We start from the raw sequence: 19,108 nt of genomic DNA on the forward strand, positions 1-19,108 counted from the left end.
GTCAGGTGGAGAGAGGCCATCAGCACACACTGGCCACACCAACCTTCCGTCCCACTTGCAGAACCAGGACTGCCCTGGGACACTGTCAGCATTACAGGGAGCAGGCTGGGGAGGGTACCCCGCATGTGCCGGCCGCCAGCAGCAGGAACCGTGGTCCCCGTGATGGTGTGGGGCTCCCCTCTGCCACAGGCAGCTCGCGGCTCTCTGCTCAGGAGGCCCTGGCCTGCCCCATGCCCTCCGCACAGCACAGACCTGGGCCTGCCACACTGACCTCGTTGAGCACAGTGACCAGGGCCAGCGAGTACTCAATGACGTGCTGGGGGTCAGCCTGCCTCAGCAGCCCAGGCAGCTTCATCTCGGTCAGGCCGTGCAGCCAGCGCGTGAGGCCTGCAGGGCCACTGGGGGGCTCCGGGGGCGTGATGGCCAGGGACCTGCGTAGAGCTCGCGGTCAGCTGAGGCCACCTGCCCCAGCCCCTCACGCCCTGCCAGCTGCTGCAGTCAGCCCTGGGGCCGGCCGCGCAGGCAGGCGTTACCTATTGAGGGCGACCACAGCCGCGCCCAGCTGGTCCTGCACCACCACGGCCAGGCCTACGGAGAAGCGGGGAGGGAAGCCGGGAGGCAGCACTGCCCCGTAGGCCGGCAGGCTGCCCTTGTAGACGTGGAAGTCCTCGCAGTGGCCCTGGCGACAGCGCCGCAGCAGCAGGGCGTACAGCAGCGGGGCACCTGCGTCCTCTGCGTCACGCCAGCCTGTGGGCCGCAGTGTCACCAGGGGGTCCCGTGGCACCCCGAGCCCCTCTGCCCGGCCAGCCCCGCACACACTCACCCGTGCACTCAAAGTGCACCTTGGTGGTGAGGGCGTGCACGCTGTCCAGGGGGAAGAGGCGGCAGGAGCCACCCAGCGGGGGCCGGTTGGGGGACAGGCGGATGGAGGCGCAGCCCTCCTCCTCGCCCGAGCGGCCCAGCACGGTCAGCGTGAAGGTGTAGCCCTCCCCGTCGCGCAGCACACCGCGCCGCACCACCAGCCGCATGCCGGAGCCGCCCGTCGACGTGGTCGTCTCGTCCAACACCAACGTGTGGTTGCTGAAAGTACGCGCCGCCCAGCGCTGGGGGAGGGGCCGGGGTCAACACGGGGACAGACGCTGAGGGGCCGTGGGGTCAGCGAGGTGACAGACAGGGGCAGTGAGGCAGGGGCCCCGCTCACCCCCTGCTTGGAGCCTCGGCTGCAGTTCAGACAGCGGCCCTCCAGGTACACGCGAGAGCTGCGGCTCACTTCGTACACGGCCTGAGCCTTGCAGGACACGCACTCCAGGGACACGATGGGCACCCGCCCGCTCCGAATCAGCACCTGGGAGGGGACAGGAGGCTGTGAGCTGATGGCCGGCCTGGAGGCAGTGCCCGGGGCTTTCCCAAGCCCTTGAGGAGGGTCTCTGCCCCGCAGCACCCACCTCTCCCGGGTCCAAGCTCCTCCAGAGCTCGTTTACCATGGGAGCCCCTCAGTCCCACCTGGGGGTTCCTGCTTTGTAATTCCTGTCTAGACCGGGGGCAGCGGACTGGGGACCCCCCAAGAGCAGGGCCCCATCAGGCCTCCTTTCTGCAGCGTGCTTCCTCCCGAGGACAGACCCCGTGCCGTAACCAAGCTGCTGCTCAGGTCACCTGCCCGTGGCCCATGGTGGGGGTGGGGAGGAGAGGGGAGAGGAGGGGAGGGGAGGGGAGAGCAGAGGAGGAGAGGGGAGGGCAGGGCAGGGCGCCTGCACGAGGACGAGACCCGGTCCCTGGACAGGTCTTGTCCCACTGTTCTCTGCATCATCAGGACACAGTGTGATTCCCAAACCCCCAGGTGGTACAGCTCCTCCGTGACCTGGGCCACAAGGACCCGCCACCACGGCAGCAGCCCTTACACGTCAGTGGAAGCACCTGAGTCTAGTCTGAGGCCCGGGAGGGGACCCTGGACAATCAACTCACTGGCGCCCCAGCCCTGACCGTGTCATGCCCCTCCCCCACAAGACAAAGGAGGGGGCTTCGGACAAGCAGCCTGATGTCACCGTGGCACCCACCAACGCTCCCTCCCTCACGACTGGCCAGCCAGCACCCACCGTCTGGTTGGTCACCTCCTCCTTCCGGCCGGCTTTCCACACGGTCAAGTCGAAGGTGTACTCTGTGCCAGCCTCCAGCCGCTCACGGGGGATGGTGACCACAGGGCTCCCACGGGGCCCAAAGTTTAGCGCACACCCTCCAGCCTCACTCTGCAATGTGACGGCACGGGGGAGAGGGTGAGAGCCCTGCGCGCCTGCCCCAGGGACAGTGTGGGCACCCTCTGGCCTCCCACTGGGGTGGGCCCCCGGACCTGTGAGGTCGAGACGCAGGCCCAGTGGAAGCTGAGCGGTGTCTGCTCGCCATCTTCCAGGTTTGGGTCGTAGGACCGGCTCCCGTCCAGCACCAGGTCCTGTGTGTCTGACCATACGCGGTACGAGCCGCCCTCAATGATGGGCACCAGGCGCTCAGGGGCCACCGTCACGTTGGCTTGGATGCTGCGTGACAGCGGTGTGTCCCCAAACGACACCACGAACACAAAGCAGTAGTGGCCAACGGGCAGCACCAGCCGCGGCAGCACCAGCTGCGGCCGACTCACATCCACGCCAGGCAGAGCCAGGCGGGCAGCTGGCCCAGGCCGCTGGCAGCTGGCGGCGCGGTACACCTCCCAACTGTACTCGGTTTGGTAGGTGACGCAGCCACGCAGGTTGACGTGGGCCTCCAAGTAGTTGCGCTGGGAGCGGCGCATTAGCACCTGCGGGGGCAGGGCTACATCCACCTCGGGCTCCTCACAGGCCAGCACGTGCACCGTCACCGTGGCCTGTGCCACGAAGAAGCTCACCAGGTTGGACGCGTTCACCTGCACACGGTAGTCCCCAGGCTGCAAGTAGGCGTGGGCCGCCCAAGGCTCCGCCGTCGTCTCTGCCGGGGCGCCGTCCCCGAAGTCCCAGCGGAAGGCCACGCGACGAGGGCTGGGGCTGGTGGCGGCCTCGAAGCGGGCCGAGCGGTTGGCGAAGCAGCGGCTGCCGCGCACCGCCACGTGCTGGATGATGTCCTGCACCTCCAGCCAGCGCGTCAGGTTAACACCACCCAGCTCGTTGAAGGCCCGCACCTGGACCTCCAGCAGCCCCGCAGCCACAGGCGTGTACGTGACGTCGCGGCCCGACAGGATGACCAGCGAGTCACCCTGCACCTTCTGCAGTGAGAAGTACCAGGCGAACTGGACCCGTGAGCCACGCCGCACGCGGGCCGTGAAGTTCTGCTCCGCGCCCGTGGGCACGCCTGGCGCGCAGCAGTGCGGCACCCACAGCCCCCGCACGGCCTCCAGCACGCCCACGCGTACCTGCGCCTGTGCCCGGCTCACGTGGTTCTCGGCCTGCACGCTCACCAGGTAGTCCCCAGCGTGGGGGAAGCTGTGTGAGAAGCGCGTCCCGGAGAGCGGCCGGGGGTCAGCCCCACCCACCTGCAGGCGCAGCCCCACATCTGAGCCGGCAGCTAACAGCACCTGGAAGTCCACAGCCTGCCCAGGCTCCACCACCTTGCTGCTAGCCCACAGCACCAGGCCCGCCACCGGCTCCTCCACGGTCAGGTTGTGCGTGGCCACCGCCCAGCTGACTGCGTTGGAGGCGTTGAGCTGGACAGAGAAGGTGCCAGCCTTGGGGAAAGCCACGGCCACCTGCTGACCCTGCAGCCTGTGGGCCCCTGGCACCATCCAACTCCAGCTCACATTGGTGCCAGCCACCAGCTGGCCCCAGAAGGGCACGGTGGAGCCGGCCGCCACAAAGCCACCGTCGGGCTTCCCAGCCCGGATGCCAAGGCCTGTGATGGGCACCTGCACCATCACCATGATGGTGGCATTGACTATGCCCAGGGCATTCTCAGCTGTGACGGTGACCAGGTGTAGGCCAGGACTGGGGAAGGCATGGGCAGTGGCTGGTCCCGAGGTCACCCAGCGTGGCCCCGCCCCCAGGCTCCAGGTGAATGTGACACTACTGCCACTCGTCAGCCTGGCAGCCAGGGTGACATTCTCATTGACAGCGGCCGGGTCAGGGGTGGCAGCTACCGTCAGCGCCCCGACAGGGTCCACAAATTGCAGGCTGCGGTTGGCTGTGGCACTGCCCAGCATGTTGGTGGCACGCAGCTGGACAAGGTAGGTGCCAGGCTCCAGCACAGTGAGAGAGAAGACCCTGCCGGTGGCGGTCAGCACAGGGCCGCCATCCCGCTGGACGGCCCAGCTGTAGGAGATGTTGGTGCCATCCCGGACCGCGGCCTGGAGCTGCAGCGTGCGGTTGGTGGGGAGGCAGCCACCTCCGCCCACCACCTGGAGCCCTTCGACGTACTGCAGCACGTAGACAAGGATGCTGTCCTGCACGGTGCCCGCCGCGTTCTCGGCTGTGACGATGATGCTGAAGGTGCCCACCGAGCGGAAGGTGTAGGAGATGGTGGGGCCCCCGGGGATGGGGGTGCAGCGGTCACAGAGTACCCAGGAGTAGCGCACGTCACTGCCCGCCTCCAGCGAGGTGCTGAAGCTGACACTGCCGTTGAGGGGCACCACGGTGCGGGTGGCACTGACGCGCAGCCCTCGCACTCGCTGCACCACCGTCACGTTCAGCTGGGCCTCGCTGTGGCTCACCTCGTTCCAGCCAGCCACCCGGACACCGAAGGTGCCGGTCCAGTTATAGGCGTGGCTGACCGCGGGGCCCTGGAGACGCGTGCCGTCCCCGAGCTCCCACACGTAGCTGGCGGGGCTGCCGTGGCCGGTGGCGGTGAAGAGGTAGGGCCGCTGGGCCTCCAGCACGCAAGAACTGTTAACCCTGATGCCCGTGAGCACCACGGGCTGCTGAACCTCCACCACCGCCGAGTCGTTGCCGGCCGAGACGTTGTTGGCCACGGTGACAGTCACCAGGTAGGAGCCGGGCTCCTGGTAGGTGTGTGTGGCCTCAGGGCCCCCGAGACGACCAACGGCGTCCGCGGGGCCCCAGTGCCAGATGTAGTGGTAGGGGAAGGGGGGCCGGGCGTGTGCCTCCAGCCGGGCCGCCTCTCCAAGCCGCACAAACTGCCTGTCGGGCCTCAGCGTGACGTTGCTGAGCTCGGGCTCCACGCAGACGCTGGTGAAGTAGTGTGCCCTGTTGGCGCGGCTCGACAGCGCCAGGGCCAGGGGGAAGGTGCCGCTGCGCGTGAAGTTGTGCGTCACCACCGGGCTCCCACGGATGGTGGCATTGGGTGAGCCGTCCCCGAAGGTCCACTCAAAGACGTAGTGGGCAGGGTCGCCAGTGACATGGGCCGTCAGTCGGGCGTCAGGCTGAGCGAGGATGCAGCCGGCTGGCTCAATGTACAGCACCTCCAACACGAAGACGTGCACAGGCAGGCGCTGGAGCAGGTGGCCGGCGGGGTTGGCAGCCGTCACGGTCACAGTGCAGTTCTGTGCCCGCAGGTACACGTGCTCCACAGTGGGCTCGGGCCCCGACAGCACCGCGCCATCGCCCATGGTGAAGGTCCAGGTGACGTTGTCACCCGCCTCCAGCGTGGCCCTCACTTGCACGGGTGCACCCTGCTCCACTGCTGGGTCCAGGTGCACACTCAGGCCCCGGAGCTCCTCAAGGACGTGCACGTCGGCCCATGCTGCCGTGCAGCTCACCGTGTTGTTGGCCTCCAGGCGGACACGGAACGTGCCCCTCGCCACATACGTGTGGTTGATGGCCGGCTCGCTCTGCAGCCTGATGGTGGACCCGTCCCCGAAGTCCCACATGTACAGAACACTCCCAGGTGCAGGTGAGGGCCTCGGGAAGAAGGTGACGGGCCGGCCAGCCACCAGGACGTGGCTGCTCACCCCCACGGCCAGGGTGGGCAGGGTGGCACGCACACTCACGGGTACCCGCTGCGTCAGATTCTCGAAAGCATTGGATACGAGCAGGGTCAGGTTGTAGTCACCTGCGGGGACAGGCCCATGCGACAGTGCTGAGGGGCCGCCTCCCCCAGCACTAAGGGGGTCCCAGGGCCCTGCCCTCACCTGGGGTGACGTAGGTGTGCGCGGTCTTATGCTCCACCAGCACCTGGGCCACCGTGGGCTCCGGGATGAGGAAGGACTCGTCATAGGGAGGCTTGAACTGGCCGAGCGCCTGCTCCCCATCCCCAAAGGTCCACCTGGAAGAGCCCGGCAAGGACTCAGCAGGCGGAGGCCACTGGACCCTGGCTTCAGCCCCGCCTCATTCAGGTCCTCCGCTGCCCTCAGGGCGGCCCGCTCAGCCCGCCCTCATTCACCGCCTCCCCTGCCCTCAGGGCCGCCCCCCTCAGCCCGCCCTCATTCACCGCCTCCCCTGCCCTCAGGGCCGCCCCCCTCAGCCCGCCCTCATTCACCGCCTCCCCTGCCCTCGCGGCCGCCCGCCCTCGCCCACTCACAGGAAGGCCACCTCGACAGCCGTGTCCACCAGCACCCCAGCCGTCAGCGCCAGGGTGGCATTCTGCAGAAGCACAGCCGGCACCGCCGACACCCGCAGCCCTCGCATCCGGTTCATGCGCTCCACGGTGACATTGTAGTTGACAGTGACATTGCTCACGTGGTTGGAGGCTGTCAGCTACAGAGACAGGCGTCACCGGGTGTGGCCCCTCAGCAGAGAAGACAGCAAGGGACCCAGCTGTGCCCCAACACACCCCGCCCAGCCACTGCGGGGTCTCCAGGAGCAGAGCTAAGGCAGGACGGATGCCACGCGCAGCCGCCGGCCCCACCCACCGAGAGCTTAAAGATGGCGGTGCTCTGGTAGATGACGTTGAAGACAGCGTTATGGAAGGTGAGCGACTGCTTGTCATCGATGGTCCACTGGAAGACCACGTCCGAGCCGCCGTCCACGGCGGGGCTGTACCTCTGCAGACAGAGCACAGGACAGCTGGGTCAGGACGAGCCAGGCCAGAGTCCACACAGCCCCGTTGCCCGCCCGGCCCGTACCACCCACCCAGACACCACAGGACAGGCGAGAACGGAGGTCACGGCCAAGCCTGGTCTCAAGCCTGAGCTTGCAGCTCCCAGCCGTGGCCCCAGTGACACCCCTAACCTCTGTGCCTCAGTCTCCCCTGTAAGACAGTCCGAGGACCAGCAACAGTTAACCTGTTGGAGTCCCTCTAGACCTGTCGTCACCCGGGAGGTGAGGGCCCCATACGGGCTACATGTGGGCTACAGGTGACCACAGAGGGGGCCCCACGCCCATACTCACCACCAGGACGCCCTGCAGCACGCGGGAGTCGGGGCTGGGTGTGGCGCGGAGGCCGCGCACGGGCTCCTCAGCTGTCACCTGCAGGCTGAGGCGGGCCTGGCTGACGCTGTTCTCAGCCACGACCTCCACAGTGTGCTCACCCTCGCCGAGCCCAGGCAGGACCAGCACCGAGAACAGCGTGCCGTTGGCTTCACGGGGACAGCCCGGTGCCAAGGCGTCCAGCACAGCAGGGCAGGCAGCCTCGAAGCGGGCACTGGCATCGCCTCCAGGCCAGCGGGCCGAGGCCGTGGCGTTGCTGCCAGCATCCACCGTGAGCACCAAGACCGAGTGCTTGGTGGGCACATACAGGTGGCCGTCAAGGGCGGTGGGGTGAACGACGCGCAGCCCAGACACAGGGGAGGCCACGGTGAAGCTGCAGGTCAGGTTGTGCGTGGACACGCCGTTGCTCACCACGGCCCGCACCGCATAGCGCCCAGGACGCTGCAGCCCAGGTTTGGGGCTTGGGCCCAGCAGCGGGGTGAGGCGCTCCGTGGCTCCGAGCAGCCGCAGGGCGCAGGCCAGGCCAGCGGGGGCGTCATCCAGCTGGGCAGGCAGGTGGGGCAGCCAGGCCGATGCATTGGCCGAGAGATAGGGGGCCTGCAGGACAGGGGAGCCGAGGGCATGGGGACAGTGCAGGAGGGCACCCGGGCCGGCGTCATGCTGCAGGGCAAGCAGGTCACCAGGGAGCAGGGGCACGTCCTGGCCTTGGAAGGTGACCTGCAGAGAGGAGAGTGGAGCTCCAGCACGCCCCCCCACTGTGCTGCTGGTTGGGCACGGGCCGCTAGCCTGGGCTCTCAGAACTCAGCAGTCACCCCACATGCGACCACGTGCACGGGGCCTTCTAGTGGAAACAGGCTGCTGTGCCACGGTCAGGACGGGGCCACGGACAAACGGACACAGGCAAATGAACACACAGAGTTGTGAGAAGTGCCACCGCGGAGACACGGACACGCACAGCCTTGAGGTGCCAAGGGGGAGATGGGTGGGGAGAGGACAGGGGTAAAAAGGGGCTTCCCTGGGCAAGGGAGGGCCCCCCAAGGGGACACTAAGTCCAAGACTTACAGGGAGGATGAAGCCAGCACTGAGATGGGCAGAGGCAGCACCTCCGTGCTGGGGACGCAGGAGGGGACCAGTGAGTTCAGGCACCGCTGAGCCCCGGGGTGCAGGGAGCGATGCGAGCCCAGTGGGCTGAGGGGAAGGGTCTGCAAGCCACGTGTCCAGCGGGGAGACCCTGGACCTGGGTGCCTGGGGAGACACGCACCGAATACTGTGTGGGGGGCCCCGCAGGCACAGACAGGAGGAACTCCCTCCACAGCACGTAGGTGGCTCCTGGGAGCCCGGGCCCCAGAGCGGGCCCGTCGGTGCAGGCCTGAGGGTGGCCCGACGTGTTCAGGGCCACGCAGACGTTGCCCGCAGGGCACCAGCTCCCCTCTGGTGTGCACGCAGGAACCAGCACAGTGCCGTTGTCCAGGAAGCCCCTGCCCCGCTCACTGCTGTTCTGGGGAGCCCCTGCAAGGAGCAAGGGGAGGGGTGCCCAATTCACCAACAGGGCCCAGTCCACAGTGCCCTCATACCAGGCCCACCTTCCACCCCCACCCCCACCGGGGCTGAGGGGAGACGTGAGAGATTGGGGCACCCCGTGCCTGCAGCCCCACCTGCGCTGCCCATGGCCCGAAACACTTGCAGCCGCAGCTGGGCTGGCCGTCCCAGCAGCTGGGTCTCGAACTCGGCCGCAGTCAGAAAGGCCTCACGCCGCAGGTTCAGGGCAGGGAACACCATCACCTGCGCACAGGGCCCTACTCAGCTCGCAGACCCAGTGCCCGCCCACTGCACCCAGACCCCGGGGAAGGCAGGGATGCCCCAAGTGTGCCCACTGGGCTTGTTCAGCTCTAGCCAGGCCCCGAGAGCTGTCTGGGGCGGGGTCTCGGCGCTCCAGCTACCTCAACTGGTTCCTGGGGGGCCTGGAGGGCCTCCTGCTGCGCCAGGGGGCTCAGGGGTCCCTGCAGGTCCCCACTGGGTACTCCCACGATGACATTCTCAGCATCCCACACAGGTCCTGGGGATAGAGGCTAAAGTGAGGGTGGTGTGCACACAAGGAGTGTGGACCCAAGACGGGCCTGCACCCCTGGCCCCGGCCCCCACGGGCAACAGGGACTCAGCGAGCCTGGGGGCGGGGCAGGATGGGGTGATTCATGGACACCGGCCCCACGGCCCCCACGCACCGCCAGGCTGCAGCTCGCAGACGTAGCTGTGCGGCACGGAACACAGGTCAGTGTTGCATTGCCCAGCGGGCCCAAGACGCACACAGTGCTCAGCCGTGGCGGGGTGCGGCTCCCCGGGCAGCCAGTTCTGGCAGCTCTCCAGGCTAAAGGCCTCGCCCTGCGGCACCGTGCCCACCGGCCCCGCCACAGCCGAGAAGCCGATCCACACATCCAGGCTCCTGTGGGCAGGCGGGCAGTGGGTGGGGCAGCCAGACACCCCTTCTGCCTCCCGAGCTCCAGATGGAGAAACTGAGGCTCAGAGATGGGACCTGGAGAACACCACCTGAACCCAACTGCCACACACATGGGGCCAGGAGGCCAAGCTGAGGGCTCCTGGGGTGGGGTGGAGGGGATGTCGGAGCACATGATGGCCCCCAAGCCAGAGGCCCCCAACCCACCACTCACTTCGCCTAGCTCCTGGGTCCAACCCTGGGGGCCAAAACAGCCTCACGTCAGCCCAAGTGGACTACTCTCTGCAGCCCTGCCACCCTGGGATCTCCCCTAAGAGGAAGAGCTTGAGGCCAGGTGTGGATGCAGGTGTGGGAGAGGCTGGGGGCGCTGTGGGCTGCAGGTGCAGCTGTGGAGACAGACAGGTGTGGCAGGTGGACAGCTGGGGTGCGGGGCCGTGGGGACGGGCAGGTGGACAGCTGGGGTGCGGGGCTGTGGGCAGAGTCGAGCTTGGGAGAGGAGACACAGGCTCCGGGGGGCGGGGGGGGCGGCACCTGGTGACTCGGGAGATGAGGAAGTGCTGGATGGCAGGGCTGTCCACCATGGCCAGGGCGGCACCCGCCCAGGCCTGGCACTGCTCCTGGGCCTGCGACCAGGGCGCCTTGTCCGCCACCAGGCGGTAGCAGTGTCCATTCTCAGGAAAGATCTCGGTGTCCGAGGGGCAGAGGGGGTGCACCGCTGGGTCACAGGTGGAGAACCGGACGTGAGTGTGTGCCACCCGGGGAGGCCACGACGGGGGGTGAGGATCCTGCCTGACCCCACAAGGTTCCCAGGGGCCTGGCAGGGGAGAGACACAGGAGGAGGGGTCCCCAGGGTCCCAGCTGGGGGCTTTGGGGGTGTCCTAGGGCCCAGTGGGTAGGGTGCACCCACACCTCGGGCTGCCTCCTCATCCAGGACCTCGATGCGATAGGTGGCCTCGAGGCCGGTGCCGCCCCGGTTTCGGACGCCGAGCTCCAGACTCTGGTAGGTGTGCACGGGGGAGGGGCACCAGAGCTCCAGGCCAACAGGGGCCGCCTCCACCCGCACCTCAGTGGCCAGCTGGGCGGAGGCGGCCCCTAGGGCCAGCTGGGCCGTCACCTGGTAGCGCCCAGGCAGCAGATAGCGGTGTGTGGCGGCCGCCCCCGTGATCACCACGGGGGAGCTGTCGCCAAAGTCCCAGCGCACAGAGCTGACGGGGAGAGGGGCAGTGATGAGGAAGGCTGCCGGGCGGCCAGCAGCCAGGGCCTCGAGGGGCGACTGCAGAGTGGCCCCTGGAGTGGCAGGGAAGACACGGGGGAGCAGGGTGGGGCCCCCACAGGCGGGGGGCGGCAGGGCGCCAGAGCAGAAGGGCAGGCAGGCCACAGAGGCGTTGGGGGGCTGGGCTGCTCCACACAGACACAGGCCCTGCTCGGAGAGCGCGGCCAGGCCCTGGCCCACTGAGAAGCAGAGGGCGCCACAGGCCTCGGGTGCCAGCGGGTCCTCACCAGCCACCGAGAGGGCCGCCAGGGCCACGGCAGCCGAGCTGTTGTCAGGGAGGCAGGCGATGTACTCCTCACCTGGAGAGCAGGCAGGGCTGGGGGCTGGGCTCCCAACACCCCACACTGCAACCCCCCACCACCACCGCTCAGCCCATCCTGGACCCAGATCTGACCCCCGATGGGCTTTTCCGGCTGCGGTGGGCAGGGCCTTCCCACGCGGCAGGGTCCTGGGCCAGGCCTCGGTCACAGCCCCCTTTTATCCTCCCTCTGTGACTCTCCCGAGGTCCCCGCCCACGGACACACCTGTGCCGTCACTGCCTGGCCCCGGTCCTGCCTCACTGCCCGTGACACTCACCACAGCCACCGTCCAGGAAGGGGACACTGAGCAGGGGCCGACCTGCCAGGGGGCCCGGCCCGGCACACGTGGGCCCCTCGGGCCGCCCCAGACGCACCCCCTGGGCCTCTGCCCAGCGCGGCAGCCAGGCCAAGCTGCAGTCACACTCAAGCGGGTTCCCGCTCAGGTCTCTGTGGAGGGGGACGGGGCCGCCTCAGCAACACTGGGGCTGCACCAGGGCTGGGGACCCTCTGACAGGGGGCCACTTCCCACTCCCCCGCAGTCCTGGAGGGGGACCCAGCAGGCGGGCCCCCGGCACACAAGCCCAGACTCACATGTCACTTAAATTAAATAAATTAGCAAACGTTCCTTCTTCTAACGTGGAGATCTTGTTGTTGCTTACATCTCTGCCAGAAAGGAGGGGCGGGCAGGTCAGGTGGAAGCTCCCCTGAACCCGGCCCACCCCACCCGGAAGTCCCACCGCCCACGGGTGCTCACAGCTCCGTCAGTGCCGAGAGGTTCGCCAGGAGCCCCATGTCCAGCGCCCGGAGCAGGTTGTGGGAGACGTCTCTGGCAGAAGGCGGTCGTGGTCAGTGCTGGGCCCAGAGCCCTCACCTCGTCCCAGGAGCCCTGCGCCCCAAGTTGTGGCCCCTGCCCTCAGCTTCCCACCCGGGGCCCGGAGGGGTCTCCTCTGAGGCAGGACCCAGAGGAAGGCTCATCTGGGGAGACAGCCCGGAGGGGGCTACAGCCCCTTGGCACCTGGCCCACCTCCTAGAGGACCATGTGGGAGGCCCGCCAGCGCCCGGCACCTGCACAGCCACGGCTCCACCCCAGCCCCCGGTTCAGCTGGGTGGTCCCACCCCCACTGTCCCCATGGGCCCGGGCACTGGGGGCACAGTGGTTAGGGGCTGGTGCACTCGGCCGTCCACGCACAGGCCCACTGGGCCCTCACTGCTCCTGAGAGACGGCAAAATGATGGCATCAACAAGGGGCCCACTACATAACCCAGCACAGGGGAGGTCCCACGTTCAACCCTTCAAGGGGCATCTGGAAACAGAAAGGGCAAGAATGGGCCAGAGGCCGTGCCAAAGGAGTGCACAGCCCTTCAAACGGAGCTCCGGGCGCTGGCAAGGTGCAGTGACAGGCGGCAGAGACGTCCCTCCCTCCAGACACCCCCACGGCATCCTGACCCCAGAGCAGCCGCACAAGATGGCAGTGGGGCCAGCGATGGCTCCGGGCCCGGAGGTGGAGCCGGATGTCAGTAATCCTCCAGGACCAAATGCAACCACAGCTTGGAGCCAAGAAGTACTAAAAATACAGCAGACTTCGCGGGCGCCCCACGCTGGGAAAACAACTAGGGGCAGAAAGGAGTACCGAACGGTAACCGACTAAACTACTTAAAACTTGCAACTTCCACCCAAAATATCGTGAATAAAACTAGAAAACACACTACAAGCTGGGAGAAGTGCTGGTAACTGAGCAGGCAAGGTCGACTTTGCAATGACAAGACCACGCCAATGGGAAAAAAGCCAACGACAAAAAACGAGCGAGTAACAAGACAAAAATGAACGGTCACACTGTGACAAACACGACGTCCGGGTCCGGTGCCGGCCCTCGGCCCTCGCTCGCTCCCCACGAGGCCCCGCGCGGGCGCCGGCGTAGTTGTGCTGGCTCGCCCCCTTGTGGGGAGCCCGGAGACTGCAGCTCCGACACCCTGGGCCTGTTTGCCCCGCGACAGCCCCCTGCCCGGCCATCTAGTCCCAGGGGGAAGCCGCGCGAGTGTGTGTCCGTCAGGACGTCCATCCCAAAGCGGTGGGAGGAAGAGGAGCAGCGACGCGCCGGCAAACCCCGCCGCCCTCCACACCCGGCCGCGGGAGGGCGGTGCCGAGCTGTGCTCCTCCGGGAACACCGGTGCCCTCGGCTTTCGGACTTTCCGGGATGAGCACACCTGCCTCTTAAATTAGTGGGGGAAAGGGCAGCCCAGCTTTTGGGGGCAGACAGGCGGGCTGCCCCCACACCCACCCTCCTGCACACATGGCTCCACCTCCAAGGGCCTAGGAAACACTCTCGGGTTCAAGGTCGCCCATCCGCCTCTAGGGCACTCCTGTCCACACTCATTCCTGAGCCCCTGGGGGGGACAGGGGCACGTGGACGCCTGCCCCCTCACCCCCTCAGACAGACCCCTCCAGGGCAGATTCGGGGAGCCACGCCGGGAGCGCTGGCTGCAGAACTGCCCCGGTGGAATGGGCTGGTCCTTGGCACCGCCTGGTCACCCTGCGTCCCGTCCCCGCTGACCCTGCTGCTACAGGCAGGAGCCCGGCTCTTGTGCCACCCGCACACCCAGACAAGGCGGTGCAGGCTCCCCAGCGGGCCTCTCCCCACTGCTGTCCTGGGCAGCTCACATCCACATCTGTCCACCTCTGGTCAGGCAAGACGTCTGAGAGTGCGATACCATGAGAAACTTCAGACTCCAGCAGGGACTTCCCGGTGGCTGGAGTAAGAGTGGCTGTGGGATCGGTCTTTGAGGAGAAATGGGATGAGGCCTGGGGAGGAAAGGGGGAGCCAGGGGAGTCCCCAGTGCAGAGCCAAGGCCTGGGCGCAGCCGGGACACAAGGGTAAGAGGAGACGAGAGATGGGAGGGCAGCCAGGGGTCCACCTGGCGCCTCCCCCACGCAGACACCTGCCCCCGCGTGGGCACTGGGGTGCTGGGCGCCAGGGCAGACCCCCAGCTCCAGCCTGGGACGGAGCAGGAGACAAGGAAGAAAAATCTCAAAGAGGCTTCCAACCACCGTTTTCTGGAAAACCCACCGTGAGCGGCCGTGACGGGCACGTGTGCACCCGCCTGGTGCCTCTGTCCTCTAGCCCTGTGGCCCCAGCCGTCTCTCCACCCTAAGAGCCTGGGCCCACTGTGGATCCGGGAGCCCCGACCAAGGCCACCTCCCCCCCCAGTGCCTGACACCCAGGGGGCCTTGGGGCAGCCATCCCAGTGCCCGTGGCCGTCCCAGTGCCCACAGCCTCAGCAGCAGAACCAGGACACAAGAACGGTCACAGAGGCTGCACCATAGGCCCCAGCATGGCCCAGGGGCAGGGACGGCGGCCCGTGGCAGACCAGAGTGACGTGACCACTGGGGACAAAGCGGGTGCTAGGCAGGAGCCTGGGGGTCCAGTTCAGCCCCACTGCCTGCAGCGCGCCCCACTTTCACGTCTCCATCTGCTCTGCTGTGGCCCGCCCCCAAACATGGGAGGCCTGAGATGGGGGGGCACGGCTGCCCCTGCAGCATCTGGGTCAAGCCAGGCCACCCTCTGGGCCGGTGACAAGCCCCCAGCTGAACCCTGCAAGGCCACTCCCAGGCCTGAGCTGACGACTTTCGGGGCTGGAAGGGAGCAGCCCAGCTGGGCACGGGGGTGACTGGGGGTCCCACTTGCTAGAGGCAGATGAGCCACCTCAACAGCAGATGAGCCCAGTCTGCACCCAGCGATCACTGGGGAGCCCAGTCTGCTCCCGTCTTCCACATCATCACCCCCACAGGAAAGGGCACCCCCCCACCACTCTGTGGGGTGCCCTGCAGGGAACTCAGACCCCAGTGTCCTTGGGCTCACATTCCCTGTGGGGAATCCCTGCTCCAAGCAGAAAGAAGAGTGGGGTAGCCCCTTGTGCCACCAGAGCCCCCATGTCCCCACCACCTGGTCACATCCCAGGCCAGGTGTGAGTGGGACGAGCAGGACTGGCTCGAGGTGCTGCCTTTGGTCCCAGATGGCGCCTCAGCAGAGGGAGACGGACAGAAGCAGCCGGGGCCTGGGCGGCTCAGGGGTGCGTGCCGGGGTGCAGGTGGGGAGCACTGTCAGGCGGGGGTTGCAGAGGCGGAACAGGGCGGGTCCGGACAGGCAATGACTGAGCCCAGGTGGCTTTAAAGACTGTACCCCCATCCCCATTCCAGAGACCCTGCCACCCCAAACAGCCTCAGTTTCCTGTTCTGCCAAGAAGGGGAGCAGACATGGGCGGGGCCTGGGGGCCGCCAAGCCCCCAAGGGCACATCTGCACATTCCAGACACATGTGGTCAGTGGGGCGGACGGTGCCACCCCACCCCAGCGCTGGCCGCCGCACTGGAAACAGGGCTGGGGGCTGGGCTCCGAGGTTGTCGCCCGCCAGATGTTATGTAACTGCTCCTGGAGCCAGCGTGCCTCCTCCCTCTGCCAGGGGAGGGCACGGCTGCCTCCCCCCTGGGCCCAGGGCTCCGTACTGTCCCCGATCAGGCCTGGGACTGTGGCCTCGGCCTCCCTGGTGGGTGGGCCACCCTGTCTTCTCCGAGGGCTCCACAGATGCCAGCAGCGGGGACCCAGCCCCTCCCAGAGCCAGGGCCGGGGAAGAGAGGCTCAGTGTCCGTCCACCAGTCCCCTGGAGCAAGCAGCCTGGCCTTCCCACCCTACCCAGCCCGACAGTCAGCTCTGCCGACCGCCCCTTCCCACCGAGGCCAGTGGCGCACGGGGTGTGCAGGGGCGGATGGGGGTGTGAGAGCGGGGTGTGCTGCGGGGCTGGACAGGGTCATGGGTGTGTGTATAGGTAAGATGAGCAGCTAGAGATCTGGGGGTGCATGGGGTGCATGGGTAGATGGAAGAGTTCAAAGGAAACTTGGGGGGGTGTGGGTGGTACACGGGGGTCTGTGAGTGGTACACAGGGATGCGTGAGTAGTACACAGGGGTGCACAGGGGTGCGTGTGGTACATGGGGGTACAGGGGTACGTGGGTGGTACACAGGGGTGCATGAGTGGTACACAGGTGCATGGGTGGTACACGGGCACACAGGGGTGCGTGAGTGGTACAGAGGGGAGCGTGGGTGGTACATGGCACACAGGGGTGCACTGGTGGCACACAGGGGTGCATGAGTGGTACAGAGGGGTGCGTGGGTGGTACAGGGGGGTGGGTGGTACATGGGGGCACACAGGGGTGCGTGAGTGGTACACAGGCACACGGGTGCATGAATGGTACAGGGGTGTGTGTGGGTGGGTGGTACAGGGGGGTGCGTGGGTGGTACAGAGGGGTACATGAGTGGTACACGGGCACACAGGGGTGCGTGAGTGGTACAGAGGGGTGGGTGGGTGGTACATGGGGGCACACAGGGGTGCGTGAGTGGTACACAGGCACACGGGTGCGTGGGTGGTACAGTGGGGTGCATGGGTGGTACGGGGGTGTATGAGTGGTGCACAGGGGTCCACGGGGGGCACCGCTGGGATCCCAGGGCCTCTGCCTCCGGTGCAGAATCCCCTCCCTGGCCAAGGGCAGGTGGGCTCAGGCCCCACTGCCAGGACCTGGTGGGAATTCAGTTGAGTTCACTTGGTTTCCATCTCCTCTGCTCCCCAGTTCCCGAAATGACCGTGTTTAAATTAATGAGTTCAAGCTTAAGAGCAAGTCGATTTGAAAAAACACATGGAGTGCATAGTGTCGAGAAGTACGGGGGGCCAAGGCCCAGGGACTTGGGGAGCAGGGTCCCAGCAGCAAGGACACCACGCAGCCCCTCAGAGGGTGGACAACAGGGAGGCCCCACAGCCTCGGGGCATGCAAACAGAGGGGACCCCCTCATTTACAAGACTCCACCTGGGTTCTACCCATCCCTCAGAGACCCCTACAGACACCAAGGCACTCCAGCGTGGGCTGCACCAACCCCCGACTGAACCAGCACGGAGAGGTGATGAGGTCTGGCGAGTTGATGAGGCCCGACTGGCAGGGACAGGGAGGGGAGGCAGGTCAGGCTTGAAGGTCTGAGCTGAGGGACCACCCCCGGTGATGACAGACCCAGAGACACTGACCTATAATAGTGGGGGGGGGGGGCTGTGAAGGAGGTTCTACCCAGGAGAGCCCCCCCCACCTGGGGCAGGGCCTCGGGCCCACACGGGGCACCAATGCCACATGGGACCGAGGCTGGGCCGCACGCCCCCACCCCACCCGTGAGGATGCCAGCCTCCAGGCTGTGCACTGGCCCAAGCGCCCGGTGAAACCAGGGCTCCTGGACACGTGCACAGCCCGTGTGCACAGCAGGGCTCCAAGCCCCGCCCTTCCTGTGGGCCCCTTCCTCGTGGGCACCCACCCCTGCCAGTGAGCCCATCCGGCATAGCCTGGGGTGGCGCCAGCCCAAGTCCAGTCTGGGGGCTCAGAACCCCCAGAAGCTATCTCATTCCCCAGGCTTCCCTCCCCCAGAACAGAGCCCCTGGGGGGCCCCAAGAGACCATGAAATGGACTCCAAGCTGCCTCTGGGCGAGGGCCTGCTAAAGCCAGGACCCCAGCTTTGCAGGACCGCCGCCTCTCCCTGGCGCCTGGCCTCTCGAGGCCTCTTGGCAGCCGGCTGCCAGGCCTCCAGGAGGAACACGGCGTCCCTGGGACCAGGACATGAGCCGAAGTGTCCAGCTGCATCTCGTTCTGCAGCGAGACGCACACTGAGGGACCAGCACCCCACCACACACGGCCACCCTGGGCCGGAGACGCACAGGCACCCCCAACAGCAGGCCCAGGGCGGGCAGGCCGGGCCATCCAGACTCCCGCTGCTGGCGCTGGCCCCCGCGGAACGTTCCGGAAAGGAAAACGTGTGTCTGTCCAGAACGGTTTCTTCCGTTGAAACCAAACCCAGCCAATCTCCCCAGAGCCAGGGTCTCCGCCCCCACGCCCCACTCTGCAGAGGCACCCAGAGGGGGGACGCACGGGGGACGGAGGACCACTGGCCAGGGGGAGCCTGGGGAGGGGCTCGTGGGACTGGACCCCCATCTGGCAGCTGCGGCCCAGGAGGCCGTCTCTGAGCCAGGTCAAGGTGGATGGCCAGGCAGGGGACCCAGAAAGAGACACCTGGGGCTGGGCCTCTGGAGGGGGAACCGCAGGGCGAGACCTGGGACGGGAAACAGAGTCACATGGGCGTGGCACGAGTTCTCCAGCTCCTTCCTTCCTGTCCCGCCGGGAGACAGCGCGCAGCCGGCGCTCACGTGTCTAAATCCATGGTGTCACGTGCAGTCACTGGCAGGCGTAAGAAAACGCACACACACACAGACACCATGCACAAGAGGGAAGGCCCCCAGCCGGCCCCGTGGCCCTGGCCGACGGTCCGACCGTCCGAGGTCAAGCGGGCAGGAGCAGACGTCCTGGAAGGCGGGCCGCCCTACACGTCAGGGGCGGGGTTCCTTCTGAGGGCGTGGCTCGCCATGATGTGCCCATGACTGCGCCATTTTATGTTCCCGCAGGCGGTGGATGAGGGTGCCACCTTTCCACCTCCTCACTGACGCCTGTCACGCCCTTCTTGTTGCCTGTAGCCATCCCAGGGGGAAGTGGCATTTCACTGGGTTTTGTGTTTGTTGCGCAGGGGCCTGTGTGCTGCACGACGCTGGAAGCCCTGTCACCAATGCTGCAAACATGCACAGGGTCCCCCACGGCGTTCAGTAGCGCTCCCAAACTAAGAGGAGGAGGAAAGCCCTGGTGATCTACTGCCACAAGCAGCCACTGCAAACCCTGGGAATCACAACGGACCTCCGTGCACAGGAGCACGGGAAGGCTTCCATGAAGACTGACAGCCT

General features: G+C 67.0%; 1 protein-coding gene across 1 annotated transcript in view; it reads right to left on the reverse strand.

The window, feature by feature from the left end:
* Positions 1–19,108, reverse strand: part of PKD1 (polycystin 1, transient receptor potential channel interacting) — a 32,614-nt gene that overhangs the window by 12,092 nt on the left and 1,414 nt on the right. The window contains 26 exon segments of the mRNA XM_007939662.1: positions 272–431; positions 534–747; positions 824–1,103; positions 1,202–1,345; positions 2,094–2,243; positions 2,345–5,961; positions 6,041–6,174; positions 6,430–6,605; positions 6,761–6,892; positions 7,239–7,994; positions 8,539–8,786; positions 8,933–9,059; positions 9,218–9,333; positions 9,500–9,717; positions 10,261–10,444; positions 10,639–11,301; positions 11,579–11,748; positions 11,893–11,964; positions 12,056–12,148; positions 12,150–12,187; positions 12,418–12,514; positions 13,136–13,236; positions 13,422–13,511; positions 13,960–14,100; positions 18,249–18,429; positions 18,799–18,987. Of these exon segments, the coding sequence (XP_007937853.1) occupies positions 272–431; positions 534–747; positions 824–1,103; positions 1,202–1,345; positions 2,094–2,243; positions 2,345–5,961; positions 6,041–6,174; positions 6,430–6,605; positions 6,761–6,892; positions 7,239–7,994; positions 8,539–8,786; positions 8,933–9,059; positions 9,218–9,333; positions 9,500–9,717; positions 10,261–10,444; positions 10,639–11,301; positions 11,579–11,748; positions 11,893–11,964; positions 12,056–12,148; positions 12,150–12,187; positions 12,418–12,514; positions 13,136–13,236; positions 13,422–13,511; positions 13,960–14,100; positions 18,249–18,429; positions 18,799–18,987 (8,491 nt within the window).

The sequence above is a fragment of the Orycteropus afer genome, unplaced genomic scaffold (assembly GCF_000298275.1).
Source record: "Orycteropus afer afer isolate SDZICR_OR568_19922 unplaced genomic scaffold, OryAfe1.0 scaffold00061, whole genome shotgun sequence".
NCBI lineage: Eukaryota > Metazoa > Chordata > Mammalia > Tubulidentata > Orycteropodidae > Orycteropus > Orycteropus afer.